Source organism: Sinocyclocheilus grahami, unplaced genomic scaffold, assembly GCF_001515645.1.
Source record: "Sinocyclocheilus grahami isolate Dianchi unplaced genomic scaffold, SAMN03320097.WGS_v1.1 scaffold571.1, whole genome shotgun sequence".
Classification (NCBI taxonomy): domain Eukaryota; kingdom Metazoa; phylum Chordata; class Actinopteri; order Cypriniformes; family Cyprinidae; genus Sinocyclocheilus; species Sinocyclocheilus grahami.
In genome coordinates this window covers 217983-244787 of record NW_015505750.1, presented here as the reverse complement: position 1 = coordinate 244787, position 26805 = coordinate 217983, and the positions used below count along the sequence as shown (strand labels likewise).

The window sequence follows — 26805 nt, the reverse complement described above, 5'->3', positions numbered from 1 at the left end:
TCTTTAAGAAGAATCGCTTTATGTATCCCCCAACTGTAAGTCGCTTTGGATAAAAGCGTGTGCTAAATGACTAAATGTAAATGTAAATGTAATGTACTTTGTTTGGCCTTCCAAAAGAGGACACGACTACAAATCAGTGGTTAAGTTGTATTTACAACACTGTTCCAGAACAGTTCAGATGTGTCCAGCGCATTTTATGGAGGACTGTTTCCTGATCCTGGTAGAGTAGACCAGGGGGGCGCCAGCACCTGTCAAGGGGGGCGCGAGAATCCGTTAATTCAGAGACATTCCCTTGAGGATTTATGAATATGAGTTATCAAATTTTTAGCCATCCACTAGGGGGCAATCTGACTCCCACTGCTAGTCGACAGTTAGAGCAGAGTTGTCTCTTATTGACAGTGTAAGATGATTTACAATTAGCGTCGGAAATCCAACCATGGATTGGCATGTTGTTATCTCAGAAACAGGCTCAGCCATCACATTGAATCAGGTAAACTGGTTATATATTTATGTTTCAGTATAATTACGCACGCTATACCAGGGGCGGTTCTAAACCCTTTTTAGGTGGGTTTCAGCCCCCTTATCTGTCACCTTAGCCCCCCAAAACTATCTTAACGATCAGGCCAGTGCTGCTTCCTCAAGAAAGTTTTTCATTCTCACGTGTTTTAAGTCTTGTCAGTTTAAACATTAAAATCATTTTAAGCCATTTAAGCCCAAGACATCTCAGTGCGGTACGCACGTGCTGTGATAAAGCATTTCTATGCGCACTGCGCACACACCTGAAGTGCACAAACTGATCGCCTTCTCAGACAGCAGGTGAATACCAATGGCTGTCTTGACAAGTATCCTTGTAAGCACAGTCAGTTGTTTTAAGTGAACATAAACAGTAAAGAAAACATCAGATGTACATCAGTATAACAGATCCGTGCATTTCTTATATAAATGTTAATCAAAAAGACCATTCGGCCAATCACAATGCACTGGATAGCTGGTCAATCAGAGCACACCTCGCTTTTCAGAACGATGAGCTTTGTAAAAAGCGACGCGTTTCAGAAAGGCGGGGCATAGAGGAGAAACAATAACGTACAGTATGTGGAAAATAATGTGTTTTTTGAACCTTAAACCGCATAAACACATTTCATTACACCAAATACACAAAATAATGTTCTTTTTAGCAACATCATATTACCCCTTTCAGGAAAACTTTAGTCTGATTGGCCAATAGCTGCATTCTGTGGTCAAGTATTTTTGAATAAACAATATGTTGGACCATGACCATGAAACCAAGTTTCATGTCTTTTGTATCATTTTGTGCTCCCTTTCTTTTTACATGATAAAATAATTCAAACTGCATGCTTATTTAATTATCTGGTAAACAGATAAAAACGGTAGTATAAAGTCAGTTAATCATCTAATAAATCCCTTCAGGTTGAAGTTTCAGGCTTTAGTTTGACTACATTATCTCTTATAAAACCTGCCCTATGACATATAATGATAATAACAACTAACAACCTCAATTTCCGTCTCTTTTCCCACACAAAGCATTTGAGTGGCTTTTATGTGAATGCTTTTATGATCATTTCAAAGTGCTTTCATGGTCCTTTTGGAGCTTGACAGACATTATGTACTGCTGCTGTATGGAATGAAATATGTAAAGATTCTTCAAAAATTACTCTTTTGTGATCCACTAAAAACAGAATGACATGAGGATGTTAATTCATTACAAACTTTTCATTTTTTTATGAACCATTATTTACAAAAAAACTTTTATTTAAAATAAAACACCCTCCCCTGTGTTTATATTTATATGTATATTTGTGTGTGTTACCTGCACTGCAGTGGTGACTACAAATCGACAGCATACTGAGTCGTTTCTCTAGCTCACTGGCCTCCTGGCTAATCCTGTCTTCTATAGATGATGGGTTAGCACTGGGGTCTATGGAAACAGAATCTCATTCAATTTTAATTAAACTAATACAGTGAACATTCATCATTCATACACTCATGCACCATCATATATCCTTATGAATACACAAACGAAACACAAGCATGCACTGATTTGTCTCTGAGCATTAAGTCATATATAATCCATCACTGTTGTATCACTGTCTCTGCTGGCAAAATTACTGGAGCCACTGGTCACATTTATCAGTTTCCACTGGTACATCACAGACACTGCCTCACAGCAATACTCTCTCACACAAGCACTCATGCACATGTGTATCCACACTCACACACAGGAAGCTTTGAGACCTCCTTTTGAATATGACAGAAGGCTGGTAATCATTCTCCCTCACAATAGAATTTATCAGGACACTGAACACAAAGTGCTCAAATGAGACAATAAATCAGTCAGGGGAGAACAAATAAATTAGGGGTCTCGAAAAAGACACAACTGGAACAAAAGGAAAGGAAAGGAACAGCAGAATATAGCATAGAAAAGTTCATATGGAGGCATAAGACTTTGCACAGTTTAGCGGTAGATACTTTTTGAATCTTATTAGCATGAAAAGTCCATTTCAAGCTGGTCTAACATAGTGCAACAAACATTCAAGTAATGCTATGGGCAGCAAATAGACTGAAAAATCTATATTTCACAAGCAAAAACAAAATTGCAAGCTGACACAGCCTCACATGTACAGCTGAAGAACAGTCCTTAGAGTGTGACAATAAAAAGCTGAAAGAACATTTGCTTTTTGCATATTTAAAGTGGTATGTACAATTGATCAGACGAGAACTTAATGTAATGTGGCATTACATTAATCTGAGAATTCAGAGAATGTATTGTCATAAACACAGAAGTAAACAAACTTTAAGGCTTTTGATTAATATATTTATACTTTCCTACAGCAATCACAGAAATGGGGAGAATTTATTGAGGAAAAAAGTCCTGGGGAAAAAGTTTTCAACATGATTACAAAGCAAGCCATTATCATCATCATCAAAATTGTGCATAAAATGATTGTGTTGTCTTTGTTGTTGGTCCACAGAGAAATACAAAAATATCTGTACCAATTTTGAATAATCATATTTTTAAGGCTGCGGTGCACAACGTCAGTCTAATGAAGGGGGGGAAAACCCTCCTGTCAAAACAAAAGTCCACACAGAATGGATCATCACTGTAAATGGGTCTATGTAAATGTGTAGTCATTTAGCATGCACAAGCAACACAGTACATTTATTACAAGGAACAGCCCTGGGGCAGCCTGGGCATATTATTGGAGCTTCGTGGACCAATCTTTGTAGGGTTTGAACTATATCCTACACGCTCTCTGACTATGTAGAAAGCCATTTTAACCCCAGCTGTGCTAATTTTAGCTATGAACCACAGAAAAGCTTTAAGCCACTTCATAGCCATATCCTTCTTGCATGTTATGTCAGCTCTACACAGGTTTCTGTTCACACAAATCATGACAGCTGTAGCATCTGCGTAGAATCATGCATGATCTTTGGGGTTTTATGGCTTAAGAGACCCTTTTAGCCCTTGACATTTGCATATAAATTACAGTCCTGGTCACAGACTTTACATTTATATGGGGGCTAAATTGCCAAATGGTTCCTCGCTATCAAGGAGATTCTAAGCAGTCCCCCACTATCATCTCCCCATCTGATTTCAAACACTTTCCAAAGAGATGTAAATGACCCCGATGCCAGGCACCGATGGGCCTGGCTGACCAAGCAAACTAACACACACACACACACACACACGTAAAGACCTTTACTCTATTTAGACAATAATTGAGCAGTTACAAATATATCTGGTATATTGCATGTGTTGTTTGTACGTTTCCCTATTAGATTAGCTGAGTTACCACTCGTTATTTGTATTAGTTAAAGCCCTAAACACTGATATTCAGGTGTATGGATGTATCTTTGGTTTAATCTATTCTAAATGTTTCTTTCTTGGTATCAATATTATCTGCTCTTTATTCCTCAAACAATGATGCACATCACATGTATATGATGTGATTGTGAAACGCATCATACGATTTGTACTATATTTTGGGTTAGAACTGCACCAATTCCAGACCAGCCATAAAACATGCAAATGGGCCATAAAGCGAGACAAAGGAAACTTCTCCCACTCAAAAATTCACGCCTGGTATTGGCTAGCCCACCCAAAGTCGGGGGTAAATAGGAACCCTCAAAAGTGATTAGCCCGAAATGATTTTGGCTCTGAAAACCCTCTTTTTTTGAGACGACACTTTCCAAGACTCTCAAGACTTCTTGAGATTCTCTTCCGGCAGTTTTTTATCTCCAAGTAACTTCGATTCGCTGTGGACTTTTCCTATCTTCAGAAGAACCAGAAGTAAACTTCCAGCTCACTCCTAACGAACTCATCAAAGACCTCCGTTGTCTACCGCATCAGGACTCTTGTTCAGCAATCGAAGCCAATGCAAGTAACCGTTTACAATTATTTAGATGCGTGTTGAAGCTTGAGCCCCTTTAAGGTGATTTTTGATTCTCTGATGATTCTCAATAGGTTGTGTTTAAGGTTGATGTGAAATACTGCCATTCTTTTACTTTCCTCTCTCTTTTCCTTACTTTGTTTCATTCTGTATATGTGTTTTGCTTAGTTAGTTATATGTTAGATATAGTTTCATTTATTAAATCCCTTATATTCACGATCGATTGCCTCTGTTTGCTGCTCACAATTCGAAGTCAATGAATGTTTTGAACCCTTGCTACATATGCTAAATTACTGCTAGCACTGCATAAAGAAGGACAGTTATTCTTCCTTGGCCAGGAAAATAATCGTTCCTTGAATTGATAAATTATTATATTGTCTGCTCGGTGGACGGACAGATCAAATAATTGTAATATTGATTCTGCTACAGTTAATTCGAAGATATAATCTAAATATTTATTATTAATCATAACCAGTTATAATTAGTCATAAATATTTCCCTGTTGAGCTGATTTACTACAGAGCACACAAGCTTTCAGCTAGACTGTATCATTTTAGCTAAATATCACTGGCTCAGCAGCTCAATTAAATGATTCTCCATGTTTCAACGTGGCGGTTTGATCTATAAAATGATATGTCAAACCCATTAAGGTTTAATATACTATTATGCTTACATGGTACATCTGTCTAGGACCAATCAATAAACTAAATGTGAATCTTACATTGATTTTCAGGACAATAATTCAGTATTCGGGAAGTCATGTTGGGTTCCATTAAAAAGATATGCACCACATAGATATTACTATTCTCCGTCAAGATGGAGCCATTGAGTTCCTAGATTCAAAAAGCAACTGCCATTACAAAGTAAGACTTGTTAAATTAATTTAACTTAATGAATATGACTGACTACAGCATCCTGCTACAGCTAGATATAAAAATATGCAAGGCCTTTTCAGTAATAAAATATTACATTATAACTACTGATAACTGAAAATAATTAATTATGAAATCTGAAACCAGGCACATGAATTCATTACGAAGATAGTTTCAGAATGATTTATTAACTCTCATGTTCTGTTTCGGGTCTCAAGAGACTCCAGGAATATTTTAATAACTCAGAAACATATTTAACATCAAATTGATATGACTTTTTAAATAATTGTATGAGAACTGATTATGAACAAAACTTAAATTAGATAGCACGTTTCAAATGCCTCGTCTTGTTAAAAATGTTACATTACTTTTGTTGGAGATCTCAGAGAATCCAATTTAAAAACATTAATTAATGCAATGATTTTTTTTTTACATGATCAAATTCTAAATCAGTAAAGTTCTGCTAATTAGTTATTGTTTATTTTAATTTCACATTTCTGAGAAGTGCATGCCTACTGTGTGGTAAAACAGAGGGCTGCAGCTTCAATAATATCTGCCTACTGGGTTTTGATTAGATCAGAGGAACCTATTAAATTAAACCCAAGGGAAAATAAAAGACTCAAATATTATAATTTTTACATGAACATAATTTGAGTCTCTGGGATTCCAAACATAAAGCCAGTAGTCAGAAAACCAGTACAGTCAATCTGAGCAGAACATGAGTGTTCTGGAAGAGATAACGAGAGAGGGGGAAACTTGACACCACATATCAATCATACATAGAGTTTAGACACAAAAATGCACACACAGCTGACAGCTCACGCACATCAAGATAATGAGGCCAACAGTGAGGACATGGCAACTTTGAAATCTCTGAACTGAGATCTTACATCACACACCGCCAAAAATATGAACTCACCTGGCAGGACTGGACACAGTCCAAACGGCCCCCTGCTTGGCGATATGCCACGAACGATGCAATCGAACAAAAAACTGATCTGTTCTCCTTCTGCACATGCAATGAAGAAAACACCAGCCCCTATAGAGACAGAGAGAAGAGAAATAGCTCCTTAATGTCTTGAGCCTGTTTTAATCAAACCACATAATGCACCATTCCGAATTCAGATTGATATTAATTGTCCACTGCACTGAATAGAAGATTAGTTTCAGTAATGACCACAAGATTATTACAAATGGGGGAACATCAAGCTATTCCTCTGAGCAGATGAGAACATTCACATTTCACTGATTCAGAATAAATTAATTATATAGACTAATTCAAGAAAATGGAACCAAGAAAAACTGTAGTTCATACGTCATACAAACAAATGCATCAGACATTTAAAGTTTATTGTAAAGGGTAAATGAAGACAGTGACAGTTTATCACTAAAGACTGACTGATATTGTTTTTTTTATGAACAATACTGATTATTTTTGTTTATGTGTGCTGTAGAGTTGTAGGTTTTAAGATTATATTATCCAGATGAATGGAAGTTATATATCTAATAGAAGCACACCCTTTGAAACAAATAAGAAAAAAAGAAATTAAAGTTTATTTTTGCACATTTAATTGAGCATAATTTATAATTTATTAAATAAGAGCAGGATTGTGTACCAAGAAAATCTGCTTTGGTGCCCACACCTCCTCCACACAAACGTCAATAGCATCTACAAAGCCTGCAACACCTTTCAAACTAAAATAAGTGCTGGCAAAAGCATGGCTGAATGTTACTGAAAATCACAAGCTATTTAAGAGCCTTGAGGCTTCAACAACAATGGGAAAAGTGGCGTAACAAAGGCCTTATTTGCTGGAAGATGCATTAATGATTCATTCACAGTCAGATTATGACTGTTTTTCTTTGTACTACATGATGAGGAAAGAGACTTAGACAGTCTTTCATGGAGGTAAATATAGTCCTGTCAAATCCCTCAGCGTCACTGTGGAGACGGTGGGCAGTATAGGAGTGACAGTCCTTTATAAAAATAACCATAACACCCTTAGCTCTTGGTTTCATAATTCATAAACACACTGGCAGGCTATTAATACTTCAGACATGTGGCCATGACTGTGGCTATTTACCATGTCAAGAGAATAAAAAGGCCTTTTTATAGTAAAGCTACCATTCATATATATATTTGTTTTACGGATCATGAAAAATCAGAAATAAATAATAGTGGGACTGAATAGAGTGCATTGCATGAGATGACATGTCCCACAATGCAAAGCAGTTGACCTTCCATTTCCAGCATTACAAATTAATAGTTAGAATCAGCACTGTTTTTATAATTTTCCTACATTTATGAAGTGCCAGATGTTTTTACACAAACTTGACGCAACTTCTGTTTGAAACATTAATCATTGCATAAATGCATTCTGTTTCACATATATATTTTTTTCATAGTAAGCCATAAACTAACAGTATTCAATAAAATAAGCCAGTATTACAGTCCATAAAGTGCATTTTCTAATACACTTTACTGTTTTTAAGAATTTGTAATGCAGTATATAAAGTTGTGCAACTAAATGTATGGCTCATGTTCAACATTTCTAATCAGGTTAAGCTCAAACACTTGCAGAAGCTTGTAAATACAATTGCATTGTCTGTTTCAATTTGTTTTAGATCTCATGACATGTTTTTTCATTGTTGATGCCAGCCAAATTGTTCCACAAATGCCCTACCTGACAGCAGGGAAAACAGTGATCTACAATCTGTCCAAGTCTGTTGACTAACTAAGCCAGTGAACATACTCACACATCCTCACTCTCTGGAATCAAATAAGACAGCTGCCATGCTCACTAATTGCAATGCAAGTATGTGTTTTGTCACCTCGTGTGTCCTATGACATTGAATTGTGCTAGAAACAGCAACAAGGCCATATTTTCTATTTAATTCACTCTGTCCCAGATCAACCAACTGCTGAATTACACTAATGTCAGTGGAAGGGACACGACCTCTGTGTGGCAGAGACCAATCGGAGCCCATGGTTGCCAAACTATAATGAAGTGAAGCACTGGCTAGCAAATACATGCTCCAGACAAGGTAATTATGTAAAGTCGGCAGTCTTGGTATGCGTTTCCTTGACTGTTTTTATGGATTTCCATACATGTTCCGAACGTATAAGGTTTTAGTAGTGGTTTTAAAGCACATTCTAATTTTTAAACATATTTTACATATTAATTTATATACATTAATTCATTATTAATAATAATATTAAAAATAAATATGTATTATGTTTATTTTTTTTTAATATTGTTAGATTTATATATAAAATCTAGCCATATTTAAATATTATATTAAAATATATTTAAAAACATCATATTTATAAATTATACAATTTCTAAAATACATATATCAAAATATTTAAATAATTAATTTAAAAAATAAATATATATATATTAACATTACTTTAAATATTACTATTTAAATCATTGAAATATTAGTACGAACATGCATGGAATGTGTAACTTTCTAAATGATAACAGTTAATTTTGTAATTTACAGCTTTTAGTGAAGTTCTGCAGGTGCAGTTTTGTGCAGAACAAGATGTGACTTATGTTGTACTAATGTACTTCTACAGCAATGAGAGGTACGTTTGGAGTCTGGTGTCCGATATAAGCAGCCCGCCCCCTCAAGTTTCTCCACTTGGCAGGAGACCTTTCACATGCCGCCTCACTGTCTAAACACATAAAACTGCCCAGAGTTCCCTGCACAGTGCATTCAAACAGCATCTAACAAACATCCTGAATACTATTAGGAGTGACAGATTAATTACCCTGATTATAACTGCGATAAAACACACTTTTTCTGTTGTGGCACGGCTGTCATTGTCAGGAAGTTTCATATAAGATGGAGTTTTAAAGCTGCTGAAGCTACAGAACAGCTGCAGATGGATTTGCCAGAGAGGCAGCTGGAGGGTTTCACTGGTGCTAACGCAACATCTTATACTGGAGCACATCACAGATTACCACAATCTGTTTGTGGGTGCACAAAAGTGATGTGTACTGATTCTGTAAGTATGGGGGAGCGAGAAAATGAAAGGGGGGGGGGGGGGGGGGTGCTACTTCCACCGCAGGGAATATCACTAAAACCAAATGAAAAAGAGCCAGAAAAGGAGACGACTTTGTTCAAGAACAAGCCACACATTCAACTCAATCATCAAGGGATTCCTCTCAGTGAATAATTTCCGAGAATCCCTTTGCATCTCAGAAAGATCAAGTGACAAATGAGAGATTCAACCAAGAAACTGAGCAAAAAATAGAACAGCATTGAATAAAGAAAAGAACAATAACTTGAACTTACAGTAGCCACATCTTGTCCCTCCCTCAAAGACAAATCCATTAGGAATGGCACCATAACGCCTTAAGTCTGACAGTTTCCATTGGCCGATGACAGTTGGAGGGAGGTCTCTGGCAATGACAAGCAAGTTGTTGCATAAATGCAGCGAGGCGGGGCCACTTTCTAGTTTGGTGCCAGGCTGGACATTGATGTTGAACCTGTGGACTGAAAGAGAGACAACTTTAAGAGGAGCTTATTATCACAGTGCAAGATCTTAAAATTTGTACATGTCAACTGCAATTAAAGCAAAACAGCTGTTCTGGAGACATTCTGAAAAGGCCTAATTTCATCCCGTCAGCTACAAGGACAGAGTACATAAAAAATCCAGAAACTTATTGTACTGTACATGAAAAAAAGTTTCTTTTTCTACAGTTTTAGGAAATTTCTGTATTTTAAATAAATGTAGTAGAATAATAATTTTTTTTTTAATTAGCATATTCTGGATTTTGGTAATATGTCTCGTAATCCAATATTCTTCTCATCACATTTTCTTTGTACCAAGAGTTAACAGTATCAATCAAATTGGAAACTATCAGAAATAGATTTAAACTACACCGTGAGGAATGAACAGGGTTGCTAGATCCTTCAACCAACTAGTTTCCAATGTTTTTCTAGTTCTTTATGAACACTGGTGAAAAATGTTGTTAAAATAAGTTTGATTTAGATTCAATCTGCCAATGAATCATTAAGATGAATTGTATTTTATAATAACTGACTCAAGAGATCAAATCATAATCAAATCGAACCACATTATGGATCGCGAGCAAGTTTTATTGTACACAGAGTGATATTTTGTTGATAATAACCTACATTTGAAAGACACTGAGATTAACTGAATCAATATTCACTATAAATTGTGACAAAAACACAATTTCCCTGATATTTCCAGATTGTCCATTACTGTGGAAATCCTAAATAGATCATCAGTGCATTTTTATAAGCTGGATATTTATTTGTCTTTTTTGGCACTGACAACTTTGGAGTAAATTTTTTTCGAGTTCAATACATAATTTATGGGTCATAATTTATGAATACAGAGTCCAAATAATTAGGAAAAAATACCTCAGTTTATCATAATAGAGGCAAGTAATCAATAGATTCCAAGCAGACATAATTAATGATACAGTATGTGTGCATGTCTTGCATCAGCAGTGGGATTAATGTAATTTTTACTTCATAACTCCTATTCCACTGCATACCTTGTCACACGTAATACACACATTCATCATGTGATATGTTTTTTATTATAGGATTGATCAATTCCATACACGCTCTCACATCTCTATCCACGGTCAACCAAAGCTAGGCAGAGTAAAGTCACTGATGCATCAGTCATGAGCAATGTGAGGTCACTTGCTACAGAACAGTGTGTTAAGATAGTTTAGAAGGAAACTGATAAGAGCAACAGAGCAGAATGAAACATCAGCACCATCTATCATCGTTCTGATTGCCTTAAAGCAAAACAAATAAACAAACAAACATGGGACCTGAAAATCAAGGAGGTATCAGAGCGGAAACGACCCATGCATTCAAAATCCTCAGCATAACAGCTGCCAAACAAGAGCTGAACACAGTTTTTTTTTAAAAGCAAAGGAGAGAAACATCAGTCATACACAAGACTATTTCATTGCCATTCAACATTTTCGATGCATAAATGGAAATGAAACTTTCATTTGAAATGACCTCAAGTCATCTGAACCGAGTTCAGAAAACTACATTTTATGTTTTTGAGTATGTGTTACTCTGTCAAGTGCATGTTCTGAGCAATCTTATGGAGTATCACACATCACAGGGTCCCAATTATAACTTTGCTGCTTTCTCAAAGGGCACGACTTGAGAGCGCATGTGTAAGTGTGAGAGCAAAAGAGTCAGCCGTCTGGGTGTAGGTGTATGTCTGTACGTGTTTTTGAGGGTGTCTGGGATTAACAGAGCCAACAGAGTCTTGACTCATATAGTGCACTAGGCGAGATCAAACTGTAGCCCTCTATGTCCCACCACCTATCCACAATTATTTATTTACTGATTATAAATGTGCTAGGAATCAAAACAAATTACAAACTAAGAATTAAGGATTAAAGATAGAGTATTTACATTATAAAACTATAAAGATTCATATAAAATATATTAAAAAATAATATTTTAAACCACATTGTCTGTGTTAATAAATGAAGATGTTCTTATGAGGTGGGATATTTTAGTTTGCTATTACCTGCAATCAGTTTCCTGATAAATCACAATGTGAAAGTGAGAGGGGCATTCATTCAAAAAAGTGCTACGGAAATACATGTAAAAAGTAATTATTTACATGGATTTTTTACTTAATTATGCGAAAGAATATGTAAGAAATATATTGATGAATAATTTAAATAATTGTCTGTGATGAGTGTGTGTGTGTGTGTGTGTATACACACACACACACACACACACACATATATAATGCTGTGGTGTTGTTTTTGTCCTTTTGGGAGCTTGACAGCCCTCAGTCACTTTGAACTGTCATTGGATGGCTATGATATGATTTTTCAAATAAATTATAATTTTGTGATCCACATAAAAAATAACAGCATGCAGGTTTGGAATGACATGAGGGTGAGTAAATAATGTCAGAATTTTAACTAATGCCCATTTTCTTTTGATTAGTGCACACACACACATGCTCTTCCTCTCACCCTCTCCAAGGCTGTAGCGGATACGAGCATCCCAGGCCAAAAGAGACACTTTGTTGTCGAAGCCCAGCATGACAGACTGGCTCAGGCAGAGAAGACTGAGCACGTAATTCACTCCATCAAACCCCTGAAGAGCCTCCAGCCCACAGATATCCCTCAGCGTGGCCTGACTCCTCTCCCACTGTCCTTTACTCTTCTCTCCACGCTCCTTATACACCAGCAAGGACAGGCAGTCTGAGACAGAGTCAAGATTACAAATTCATAAAACATCAGAAATGCATCTTACACTAACAACTACTATCAAAAATTACAATAATAATACCATGGTTTTTGGATATTTACTGTGACAATATCATCAAAACTCTTTGGAGTTCCATATAAATATCACTGTACATGAAATCTTTGAGTGCCATAGTGTAAGTAACATTACAATCTAAAACCATAAATGTGCCATTCATGTCAGATAAAATCATTCAGATACTATACCTTTAAAGCAATAAAAAGTCAACTTTTTCTATTCATTTCACTACTGTGTTGCACTACAGTTGCAGCAGTTGATATCATAATTTGCATAATCATCAGGAATTACAACTGACAAAATAACAGCTGCATGGGACGCAATTACTGAGCCATGAAATATAAACTGTCTCTTTCCATAAACTAGTGTTGCATGTGTGACAGCATTAAACTATAGTCTCTACAATGCCTCCACTTATTGACTGTTTTGAAAATGTAATGTTTTGTTCTTATGCTTCTGTACAAGAGAACAGACCCCTACATCACCAGACTTCTAATACAGTATGCGGGGAGTCAAGCAGCTGTCATAACACACATCAAAAGACACAGTGATCCATGAAAGCAACTGGAGACTAACCTATTAAACAATGACAGCTTCAGGCAACAGAGATCCAAAAATTACCTATCCTCTAGCCAAGTTCACCTAAAGAAGTTATGTAAGTGTATGACTTGCATTATGAATGCTGATGGATATCATTCCAGACTGTGAATATGTCTCCATGTAAGTTTATTTTTAAAATGTAGTCACATACCTTCAAGTTCTGAGTACCAAAAAGCCTTCAAACATTTCTAAAAGGGATGCACCGATATGAAAATTTTCTCCCGATACCGATAACCGATAATTCTTTATTTTTGAAAGCCGATAACCAATATGTTGGCTGATAAATCTATATCCAAATTGTATATACTTTTTGAGAGCCTGATTACAAAAAAGGTCTCATCATTAAAAACCACATCCCAAACACTTCAACATAAGCAACAGTATACGTTTTAAAAATAATTTTACTCTCCCATTACCAAATGTCATAAAAAAGTCTTACAAATAAATAAAATAATGCATAAATAATGCAAACAAGTCACTGGACATCATTACACGTGTAAAGAATCAAAATAAATGCGACATAGATCAATAAAACGTATTAGCCTCTGCTCGGACAATAATTAAATGATTTTAATTACTAAACCATATTGTTGATGAAAATAATAAGAGAAAAATAAAAGTGGTTGTTATTATTAATAATGTATCAATGATTTTGAAAAAGTAACAAATTAGTACCACCGTTTTAAATAGCAGCCGTTTGAGCTGCGTGTGCTGAAGCTGAAGAGCTGAATGAACACGGTAAACTGAAGCGTTTTGCTGGCAGCTTATTTAACTCAAGGAAATGCATCCTGAGATTAATATTAATACAACATAAACATAATATTACAACTTATATATGTACAAAATGACACAGTTATTGCATGCTATAGTCAGAATGTGTGATCCTGTTGTGGATGCGCTCTTCCCATAACAACGCGCTGAAACACGGCAACTAAACCCAAAGAATTCACAACGTTTTATTATAATAATGTTCTCATTAGAATGTTATATACACAACATTCCCAATCATAGTTATTAATGTTGTGCACTGCTGTTTGAGCTGCGTGCGCTGAGCTAAAGACGATCACCGGTAAACTGAAGCGCTCTTTTAACTTAACCAACCGCATTCTATATGAGATAAATTAGATATACATCAAATAAACACAATATTACAATGTACAATTGCACAAAAGGATACAAACTAACAGCGCGCATCTGAAGTGTCTCTGAAGGAAATAATGCATTATTTATCGGCTTTAAGATATCGGGCAAATTTTCTTATCGGGCCGATACCAATTACAGAAAAAATTAGCATTTATCGTCCGATACCGATATGGTGGCCGATATATCGTGCATCCCTAATTTCTACTATTATTAACCAAGGGGGAAAAAATCATTGAACAACACATTGGATCTACACTAACAACAAAAACTGTCAAAATGGAACTTGCCACTGAATTAAAAAAAGTATAAAAAGTAGGCTAAAACAATTATGAAACACAAAATAATGAATGAAAGAACAAAAATGGAAAAATAAGGTGTTTTATTGTAGCGCTTATAGGGAGTTATTGATTTCACTATCCAATAATGGCATTAATAAATGTATAACATTTAAAATAAATGGGTCAACATACACTATGGCAAAAATATGACGGTATTGGTTTGTTGGATTTTAGTTTATAGGACAGAATTCACAAAAACGTTTGAAAGCAACATACAAAACTAGAGATTTGTGTACGCATTTGTGTAACTGGAAAACGTCAGTAAAAGCTTTTGTGACACCTAGCCCCCGGTCTTGGATATAAACTCTCTTTTTTGTACTACACTACACTTTTGAAGAGTACATTGTTACTGTTGATCCAAAAACAGCTCGAGCCAGAGTGAATTGCGACATCGTGACACGTGCATCAAGAGTGTCATTCCAATCTTGCTCATAACGACCATGCCAATACCTCACATACCGTCACGAGAAAAAAACAACCGTGACAGAGCTTTGTCAGGTCTTTGCTCAGTAGAAAGTACGTTTATGGAACAAAACTACAATTTTAATTCATTTTTATCATCTGAACACTGTTAAACAACAGCGTAAAAAGTTTTCAGAGTATTTACCTGCTACCGGCGAAGGTTTCCGAAGAATCACCCATCTGTTTTTCCACTATAAACGCGGGGAAACAAAACAACAAACAGAAATACTGTTCGTATATGTAAACAAACAAAGATTAGAGTTTTTGAATAATAATGAGCGATACAGTAAAAGTAGTTTGGGTTGCTTCACCTTTTTCCCCTCTCGAAGTCTAACTTGTCCCTCTACGACAACTGTATCCGTCATCTTGTGTCATGCTTCCCGAGTCCCGACAGCTGCGAGCGGTCCGCGGCAGTGAGGGGGTCACTTTCAAAATAACCTCCAGAACTGTCTGCACTGCTGTAGCACAAACTCTCTTTCACCCACATAACTCACACATGCATTGGCCCACCCTCTTAACACAGAGCTACACTACAAGGAAAAGGTTTTTACAGTTGTTCATTGGGTCAAGGTGGCGAGTTATGGTGCCAATTTAATTTAGGCCTACGACACCTGGCCAAAAGATGCAAGCATTCCTGCTAGCCTCAGACAGTCAAGTATGTGCTTTAACAGACATTTAAACAAACATGGCATTATGTGAACTGCTAAAATAATAGTGGATAATCTCTGCAATGAAAAAAACATTTAACCACATAAATGAAACTGGTAAGGTGATAACTATAGGAACCCTTCTACAGGATGTAACGCTCAGAGGGGCGTAATACTGTATGCCAACTGGGCACACAGTGAGTAACTGGGAAATACAGTTAACACTGAAGTTAGATGGGACAGCACCATGAAGCATTTTGAATCTCTCTTAAAAAGCATAACACCAGTTTTCCTCACCGGAGGAATCAGTTCATATCCCTTATGTCTGATTCCATTCGGTTTCCCGCAGAGAGCATTTTTGTCTAATATCCCTGCAAATGATCTGACTCTATAGAGGCTTTCCTTATGCCTGTGTAATTTAAAATGCATTTCCTTGAAATAACCTGATAGCAAAACACAATATTCATGAAATTACATTTACATTATGTATGTCCATAGCAGATGCTTTCTTTCTAAAGTGATCACAAAGCGCGTGTATCATGAAAATGGCAATTACTGAAAAAGACATCTAAATGCCGTGGTATTTTAGGGCCCTAATCAAATAAGCAAATGACAATGACCATATTAGTGTGTATTTGTACAAAATGTCAGATATTCCTGCTTCCACTGAAGCACAAGATGCTCTTTGGAGCATTCTCGTTATGCTGGATAACATGGATCATGAGATTTTATGTATTTGAACATGATTGAAAAGAGTTGTGTTAAACTAGAAAATTTCAAAATAGAAGCATTTCCATGGGTCTCTGAGTTTCAGACCCCACTGTATTTAAATATTTGCATTTGAAAGGTGGATGTAGGAGAAGATAACTCTAAAAGGTATGTTCCTTTGTGGCTTTGTATTGAAAAATCTGCTGTTTTGACAGCTTTTTGTATTTTGTTCCACCATGGAGAGATCAAATGGAGAAATGTCTGCACCTAGACAAGCAGTAACCATTCAAATGGAGAGATGAGGGAGCTGAGTGAGCTCAACTGCCTGACAAGGCTAGGCTGGGGTGAAGTTTAGATGAAAGATTGAAGGTAGTGGGTGTCAGGCTTTTGGCAGTAGTGTAAAAGTCAGAAATGGCGTCATATTGGCAGGCAGCAGAGGCGTAACATGAGAGAATTCCAGAGGTTAAAGACAAATCAAGCTGAAGCATTTTGAATGCACTCCAGAGGACAAATAGCAGATGCTAGTAGAAGGAGTGTAGGTAGTTGTAAAACGACTACAGCCTGTGTAAGGAGATAAGAAGACTAGTGGTTGACAAAGAGTCTTATTGTCCTTTGTGAAGCGTGAAGCAGTAGGACCAGTTGAAAGCTGTGATTCAAGCATTTTACACCCCTATAGGACACAGCTGTGCTCCTCCTAAATGAATTTTATATATGGGCGACACTTTACAGTAAGGTTCCATTCATTCATAGTTAATGCATTCGGTATCATCAAGTAACTATGAACAAGAATTTATATTATTTATTAATCTAGGTAAATGCTGGACTTATGCAACAGTTTTTCCTGCAGGTTACACGATATGCCAGCAGGTTATGAGTAGATAAAGAGTTATTTAATCATTATTCAACTGATTCGTTCAAACACACTGATTCATTGAACAAAAGAAAAGTAACTGTTTTTATGGCTGAGTCATTGGATTATTCACACAAACTAATTTGTTCAGAAACACATTCATTCAGGAAATGAAATGTCCAAAATTGCATACTCTCTGAGTGGGTACTTCTTTTGAATAATTTACTTCACAACTGTATAAACTATATAGTATGAATGAAATCCAGACATTCACCATCTTCATCTTTGACTTACGCCATGAGTTGTGTTGCTTCACTACCATTCACAACTCCTCTCCTGTGGCCTCATGGGATTGAAAAGTGTCCGTAGATCATCTTGGTACTTTTCACCTACTGTTTTATGAATACTATCTGTGAATACTAGTTGGATACACTACTGAATCACAGTGTTTTCAGTTACTATATGGTGGGAAAGTAGGCATATTCGGACAGAGACTTGAATGAGTCACTGAATTATTCACTCAACTGGTTTGTTCAAGCACACAAGACATTTGGGAATGTCAGTATACCATCTATTGCTCGGAGACAAGCAGCAGGTAATTATATTGTGGCTTTGTTTGGAACTGTTTTATTGGTGGAGCAAATAGACAAAGCAACATATCTGAAATATAAGTAACTTTGTGATATTGATTTTATACAACAGTTCAATAAACAACAAGGTCATTAAGTAACTTACAAGTTACATAATTACCAAGCAGATCTGACGAGAAAACAACTATTTACAAGGTTTCATATTAATTTGTACAATGTAATTCAGTTTTTAGAAAGATAACGTAAGCATGAATGTCTACCCCTAAACCTGACCATCTGTGGGGCACAAGCAGATTGAATGAAAATGTATAAATGAGATCGTACAAATTCATACAAATTAGCCACCAATTTGCCAAATTGTAAAATAGTTATGAATTGCTTTTGTATTTACCTTGTTGTTTATTGAACTGTTTGAAGTGCTAGAAGGAGGGGGGGGGGGGGGGGGGGGGGGGGGGTTGAGAATGACAGAAGTGTAATGTTTAGCATCCCTGGGGGAACTTGGGTTTCATCAGATTTTACTCAAGGACACAATGGCCACAAAGGAAAACCAATGCCAATCAGACGTTGCCACTCAGAAATCAGGATCTTCTTTTATGAATGAAATTTAAATTCTTCAATGCACACTGATACTAATGAAATCAACAAACATTCAGAGATTCAAATCGCTGACCAGGGACAGAAAATTCATTCAGATTTACTGAAGACAGTTGCTGTGTCGGAGTGCAGGAATCATCAGTGCATTAGCTTGTGAGAATGACAGAAGTGTAATGTTTAGCATCCCTGGGGGAACTTGGGTTTCATCAGATTTTACTCAAGGACACAATGGCCACAAAGGAAAACCAATGCCAATCAGACGTTGCCACTCAGAAATCAGGATCTTCTTTTATGAATGAAATTTAAATTCTTCAATGCACACTGATACTAATGAAATCAACAAACATTCAGAGATTCAAATCGCTGACCAGGGACAGAAAATTCATTCAGATTTACTGAAGACAGTTGCTGTGTCGGAGTGCAGGAATCATCAGTGCATTAGCTTGTGGTTTAGCAAATGAAAACACTGCTTGTCCTTAGAATACCTGTGGCATTTTGTATTGATCTTTTCCTTCCATCGGTCTTTCCCTTTCAGCATCTCCTTCCTCTTTCCAATTATCCCTGAAATACATCTTGGCAAAAAGCAGTGCCTTCACATCCTCAGGTCAATCAGCCATTTTCAGCACTGAACAGTAGCCATTAAAAAAAACTGTGTGAACTTTAGAGACGCAAGAAAGCGTTACCTTATCCATCGAGACAGCAGCATAGAAGACTTCACTGGTAGTAGAACAAGGAGGAAACATTAAGCAAGAGACAATAAGTAGTATGACATCTTATTATGCTTTATTATGAGTGCTGTTATATTGGACCTGACATTAATGTGTCCATAAGTAAAACAGATGAAGTCCTATAGCAATCCAGTGTGCCAGTCCAGCTCATTCCCAAACAGCTCCTCACAGGTCACATTTATTTAGGTTAATGTGCTGTATAAGCACATTATAGCAGCCCAGTAAGTGAGAGCAAAAACAAGCTTGAAAATTCACTACAATCTACAATGTTGAAAGTTATTTAAATTGTTGCAGGTGAAGGTCCTGAATCATCTTCAGGCTGAATCATCTGTTTTCTGCTGCATTGGGAAATCTATCAAAGAATTGTTAGTAGTAGATTGTTAATTGTTACCAAGCTCAGCCTCTTTACTGTCTGATCAGACAAAAGTCGCATTGTTCTTGCTGTGGTTATTCTTCTTGCTTGACGTTTTAACTGAAGGTTTAATTGCTGTTTTTGGGGTTGGATCAATACGCTTTTTCACAGGCAACAGTTCAGCTTGGTCTGAGGTCTGGTAAACACCTGTTCTCATTCTTCCTTTGCTGGTTTTCAGATCACTAACCACCCTCTCCAAGCCTCCAAGTTCTCCATTCCGACCACCAAGGTCATCACATCGGATCCCATCCACATCTAGAGCACCTCGCACATGGAGAGGAGCCCGCTTGCTGCCCCCTCTGACCCTGGGTGGGGGAGGTGGAGGAGCAGGAGGTGGGGCGGAGGGCACCCTCCTGTGGGAATATTTGGAAACACTGGTCCTCTCTCTCTGACGGCTTTCATTTTTCACTAAGGAAGGATAGTCAAAAGGTGAGAGGAGCAATTATTAAGATATTAATTAAAAGAGCACAGTTTTTGCAGGAATGTTGATAAATAACAAACATGAAAATACATTAGAAAAAGCAATGCCATGTTCTATATAGGCTTGACTTCTTTAGATCTGACATCAATGATGTCAAATGCCAGCTCTTCCATGTCTTATGACCAGACAGACAGTATTATTGATGTGTCTTTTGCAATGACATTTGACAGCCATGGCAGACAGTACGTTTGTTATTGAATAACACATTTTGCCCTGTTCAGAAGACAAAAAATTAAAAACAGTGCCATATGGAGTCATATGGGCCACTCATAATTCTGCAATATTTAAATTATTTACATGTAGACAAACATTTATCTTGTCCATCTAAATTAATTTGACATGTATGCCCAAAAACAGGCTTGTTTTGGAACTATGTTTTTTTTTGGAGGTCAGTGCAGCTGGTAGCCCTTATGAGTCTTAAACGCAACCCTTAAATGTTCCCCATGTTCTGTTGATTGTCCTAATTGCAATTTAAGAGGAACTTATCTTGTATGTTTCACCAATTAAAACTGGTTCAGCACTGACGTGTTGGCTTCTGCTCTTCTGCACACATTAACACACCCAGTCTCCCAGCCTAACCAGTTGAAAAGTGTCTAAACTTTTTTTCTTCTTCAGCAGGATGGATACAAAACACATTTATAGCTCATCATCAGGCTGCTTAGCGACATGCAATTGAATTGCATCTCATCATGTGAGTTGCAGCACATGATGAGATGAGTGGCTTGTGACTTGTTCGCTTGATTTTAAGATGCTAATGTCCCCCAAGAAGACTCCTTCAGAGCAAATGCAAACTTATTAACATGCTTATAACCATTCTCTCAAGTGTGTACACTGGTTTCATTAGTCACTCTCAGGTCAATTGGACAGGCTATTATTACCAATACACACTGCTAAGTGTTAAAGATATGTGCTAGAGGAAAATGCAAAGGGGAAAGTTAGGCTAATGAAGGCAGACTGAGTTTGGCTGTGCACATCATGATGTATTGAATTTGAGTTGTTTTGTGTTGTTGAGTGATTAGTTACAGACACACTGCCCCCTTGTGGCAGCATATAAAACTACTTGCCTGAACAGAAGCGATTTTTGTTTGTAAACCCTGTATCGGCTATTAGTCTCTCTAGATTTATGATGAACTGATCATGTCTTCATGTTATAATTAAACTGATTATCAAACATTTGAACTTCTCTTTAGGAAACTAAATATTCCCAGTCTAAACTCTAATGACAAAAGCTATTGGCACATTACTGTCATGCATTTTACAGTCAGTAATTCAATGATCACTTTTCTGCCACGGACACTAGATGGAGCACCATCTCTTTTCAGAATATGTGAGTGCTGATGCTGAATGCCCGATAAATTCAGTTTTTTGTTTTTTTTGCAGTTTACAAGCAGTTACAAACATGGGGTTTTGTGTCAGCAGTGACTTTGAGGTGATTCTCTTTCTGACTCTTCTTCATGGGAAAAAAAGCATAGTCTTCCTGTTACTGAAGTTCAAGCAGATGTTTCAAACTTGCCGGGTGCAAAAGTCTTACCACAAACACTTGAACATGACCAGTGGATGTATTGGGTGCTTCACATGCTGCAGGACTTTCTTTGTGAGCATTTGGTGGAGATGAGCATCCCGATGGGATTCTTGGCCAACAACAAAAAATAGCAAATGTTTCTTAGCGGTTAATAATTGAAGTAAATTTAACAAGTTCAAGCTCTATGGCTTTTGTTACAAAAAAAATAATTTCAGTAGGATTATTTAATCCGTTTAATCCCCTTAAACCGTCCCAGAAATGAAATATTAGTCATTGCAATTTGATCTCGAAATGTGGTCGTCAAACTGATATTCCAAATCATCGGACATTCCCAAGCATTTGTAATTTTGACAGGAATTTGCAGGTGTTGGTAAACAGAACTAAAAGTAGCGACGCTAATAATATTTTTCAGTAACATGACAGTAGTTTAGCTATTATTATAAATAGTAGCTCTTACGGAAGTGCGACCAAACGCTTCATCGCTGTTTTAAATGTCTGAGCTCAGCTGAGGGGATCATCAAACAGGCCCACCTTAATGATCGCTTACATCTTTATAGCAATAAATTACGATTCGTTCTAGTGAATTGAACGCACCTTTACGCTCCTCTCTCTCATAACGTTGAAAAGTCCGATTGAAACGCTCGGACGATTCATTTAAACGAACAACTGACAAAAAGTATTCACTAATTCAAGTCCCGGTCCTATACTGACTGTTGTGTTTTCAACTCAGTTACATACTTCTTTTTTGTATTTAGTAACCGAAATCTACCTGTTAAAGTTTGCTGTGAGATTGCCAATCCGTTCAAAACCCCTCACTGTTTTTGATTGAGCAAAAAATACACCTGCTCAAATTACATCACTGAATAATTATATCGTTGAATATCATTCCCCATTTTAAAACATTGGTATGTTGGAAGCAAGATGGAATATGGCTTCATAAAATTGGAGAACATGTTCTTACAATGAATGTCTTCATATTTTAAATGCCTTATTCTTTTAGTTGCACACATCACGAAACTCAGTTCTGTTTTGTTTGTTTTTTTGGACCAAAAATAGCTCCTTTTATCAGGACCTGTGAATACATTTTCAGGGTAAATCAGATTGCTTCCATCACTCAGAGCATGTGTATTTCTTCTGCTAATCACCTTAAACAACTCTTTATTCAAGTCCTTGTTGAAATTAAAAATAATTGCCAAACAAACCTGTCTTACTTATTTCCATAGCATTACAGAACAGAGCAAACAATCCTTGGTGACAGAAATGCAATAATAATAATAATAATAATAATGTAAAAAAAAAGGTTAAAAAAAATCTGTAGTTTTTACAAAATAATTTTGGCAGCTTAAAAAAACATTTAAGGCCAAAACCTGTAAATTTTACAGTATAAAACTGTAATTTACAAACAAGAAAATTTGAATGCAAACCAGTAAATTCAACAATGCACTCTGCTATTAAAATCTGTTTTGTACCTTTAACATACTGACAACCACCATAATAATGCAGGTGGTAAAAGAGAAAGCCACATGAAGAATCAAAGCTCATCACAAGTAGCTTCGCCACAAGCAGAAGTATATCCTAATATGTAGAAGGCGCCCAGAGTCATTCATGCAAGCACAAAACACCATCATGGTAACACACATGATACTTAAATGATGCATTAAACTTTCATTAAACAACAGAAGATGTAACATAAAGCCCAAATATACATAACTAATAACAAAAACTTTTTAAAAAACATGATTATTTAAACAAAATACTTTCAAATGTGGAGTGTCATGCAGGGAATTCTGGGAATATCAGTTTACAGTTTTTAACTGTAAATTATACATTGATTAGTCATTTTTAGTTCTAAAAACTGTAAAATTAACAGCATTTTACTGTAAAATTACATGAAATGTCTGGTTAGATATTTCACAGTTTTTCCCTGTATATAGTACGGGAACTTACTGTTAACCTATTAACAGTTTTTTTCCGTAGCGTTTTTACAAAATTATACAGTTAAAATTACACTTATTTTTTACAGTGTGGTCATGTGATATGTAAAGATAGGCTATTGAAATATATAGAAGAATAGTTTGTCAGGAGTAGTCACGCAACAATTTGGCTTCAAGGTAAAATTACGACAGCATTTTGATTTCTGTCTATGGAGGGTTTCCCTTCTTTTGGAGCGTGAAAATGTACCAAGGGAGACAATGCAGAATTAGGACACTTCCTCCGGTGGAGGATGAGAGAGGGAGCACTGAAGGGAAACAGAGGCTGGTTTTGTCTGAGCCCAGTACCAGCGTCCAAACAACACAAAGCCTGCCTAACCAGCCATTCACTTTAACTAGGCCTCTGTGCATAGCTAATGCACTGAGAACAGCCTCCCTTAAACAGACGGTGGGGGAAGAAGGATGAGAATGTGAAGGAGTTATTAAAAAAACGCTTCTGAGAGTAGAACATTTCATCGTGTGATCAGCGGTGCAGTTAATGCTTCATGTCCTTGTATTCTTTATTTAATAACAGGAAAATGAAACAATAAACTATCTTATCTGAGAATTATTTGGGCTTCTGTCTTTCCTTGAACTCTGAAGGATGTGGCGCTGTTTTAACTCATATTATACTAATCACTGCTGTTTTAAAAGTGTGGAGTTGATAGGATTTTTTAAATGCTTTTGAAAGAAGTTTATGTTCTTATGTTCAATATATTTTAAGTAATTTATTCTTGTGATGGCAAAGCTGAATTTTCAGCAGCCATTATTCCAGCCTACAGTGTCACATGATCCTTCAGTAAAATCATTTTTATATGCTGATTTGCTGCTTAAGAAGCATTTATTATTATTACCAGTGACTACGTTTACATGGACATCAGTAATCTAATTATTTACCTTATTCTAAATAAGCCAATATTATGATTATTGTGCTTACATGAGTTGCTTTTAGAATATTCCTCTCATGTTCCCGTTTTACATGTTATAGTCGTTTTTATACAGTCTATGGTTATAGTACATAGTTTGATTAATGGCACACGCCATTACGTCACCATGCGACGTCACCTTCGGAATTTCACGTATAAACATATAGTTCGTCTTCGTGATGATGCCATGTACAGTTTTTTTTTTAATTTTATGAAAGCTTCAAGTGCAGTTAATTATTTGTACGTGCATACAGACGATGGTGGTGTTGAAGCACTTTTATTTGCCGTCAAATGGTTGACCACTGCCATGTGTGTATCCTGTTGCAAAATTGGGCGAAAAGTCCTACGCGACAGTAATAATGTGATTAAAGGTGGGGTAAGCGATTTTTCAAAAACGCTTTAGAAAACTGATTCGGGCCGAACTTGTAGCCAATCAGCAGTAAGGGGCGTGTCTACTCATGATGTGGAGGAGAGAGCGTTCAGTGCACACCACAGGATGGACATTAGCCGAGCCGAGCGACAGAAAGATAGAGATGGCGGATAAAAAACAAAAGAGGAAAACGTCTGCGGGAACAAAAGAAGGCTTAAGGCAATAAGGCAAGAAGTAGGACCCGTGTAAATATCGGATCAGCTTTCCAGCGCTGGAGAGAACTCAAGGAGAGGAAGGCCTGCGATCGGACGCAGAGGTTGCTTTGTTTCTTCTTGGCAAGAAGGAGGACCCGTGTAAATATCGGATCAGCTTTCCGGCGCTGGAGAGAACTCAAGGAGAGGAAGGCCTGCGATCGGACGCAGAGGTTGCTTTGTTTCTTCTTGATAGGAGAGTAACACCGTGTCTGCGCCGCAACAGCTAGTTGTTGTCTGTCTGTCTAGTCTGTCTGGTACACTGGACGCGACAAAGCGACCGTTGAAAATCATTTGAAATTTGTGTCAATACGTCATAAATAGAACACAACAGCAGTTTTGCTTTGTTTCACAGAACCAGAGCCGTTGAGAAAGTTTCTCAATTCAGTTTCTTTTCGTTGTTTCTCAAGGGCTCTGCACAGAACTAATCGTTGCCTGGGTTGCGTACGTATGTGTGGGGCGGAGCTATCAAAATAGGGGCGAGACCCTTTTGGGGTAGGGCGTGTTTGTTTTGGTGATTTCAAATGTCAACATTGGCTACCAGAAATCGCTTACCCCACCTTTAAGGTGTGTACATGTCTTTACTGCACTTCAATAATGCGACTAAAATAGGAATACTCAACATGTCTTAATTCGATTAGTGTTTACTTCGATTATGACTTTAGCCAGATTAAGGTAATCAAAAATCTCTGTTTCCATGGTAGATTCTTAATCAGAGTTTTGTCTTAACTGTATTAAAATCGGAGTATTGTTGTCCATGTAAACGTACTGACTGTTAAAAAAACAGTTGTGCTGCTAAATATTTTTGTGGGAAACCGTGATACATTTTTAAAAAGCCTCTGATGAATATAAAAAAAAAACAGCATTTATTTAAAAAAAAAAAAAAAAAACCTTTGTGACATAAATGTATATTTACTGTCATTTTTGAATAATTAAATGTGTCTTTGCTGAATTTCTTTAAAACAAAAAAAATCTTACTGACCCCAAACTGTTTGGTTTGACAACTTTTTGGTTTGGAGAGCTTTGTCAAGATTACTTTTTCAAGAGAAAGTACTGAACTTGGTTTGCTTAGGGAAATCCTGGTGATTCAGTTCTCCAAGTTCTTGAGGTGCAATTTAATTGAACAACATAGAAAGCATTATGCAATAATTCCACAATACAGTCTTGTTCCTCAAAGTGCATATGTGGCATTGTGATGACCCTAAGGCCAGAAACATGCTCTTACAAGTACGCAAACAATGCATAGCCAACATGAGTACAGTAAATGAACATAGTTACCTTTTAATTAAATATTTTTTTTTTGCATTAAACATGTTTATGATCAAACTGGCCCAGTAAGATTTAAACGGTTGCTTCACCATAACAGTAGTTGACCTGAAAGAGAAAACTGACTGTAGAAGCAGACAACTAACACCTTTTATAGCACCCATAGTGGTAAGACTGAGAATGCACTTGTGCTTCATTTTGAATTGTGCTTAAGACACATTTTGGAGTACAACAATGCTTGAACTCAAACTTCCATAGTTTGAAGCATGTGTGTTTACGTACTTAAGAGTGTTTCAGGCCTAAGAAATAGTAGAAATTGTAAACAGGTACTGGAAAGAGATCGGAACAAGACACAAACATAAGA

General features: G+C 36.7%; 1 protein-coding gene across 1 annotated transcript in view; it reads right to left on the bottom strand.

Moving 5' to 3' along the window:
- The window catches only part of LOC107556527 (protein Dok-7), a 23586-nt gene extending 7937 nt beyond the window's left edge, over positions 1–15649 (bottom strand). The window contains exons 1-6 of the mRNA XM_016239667.1: positions 15438–15649; positions 15272–15317; positions 12289–12519; positions 9584–9784; positions 6201–6320; positions 1829–1936 (exon numbers count right to left, since the gene is read on the bottom strand). Of these exons, the coding sequence (XP_016095153.1) occupies positions 1829–1936; positions 6201–6320; positions 9584–9784; positions 12289–12519; positions 15272–15317; positions 15438–15491 (760 nt within the window). The 5' untranslated portion in view covers positions 15492–15649. The remainder of the gene's footprint in view (positions 1–1828; positions 1937–6200; positions 6321–9583; positions 9785–12288; positions 12520–15271; positions 15318–15437) is intronic.
- Positions 15650–26805: the final 11156 nt, after the last annotated feature.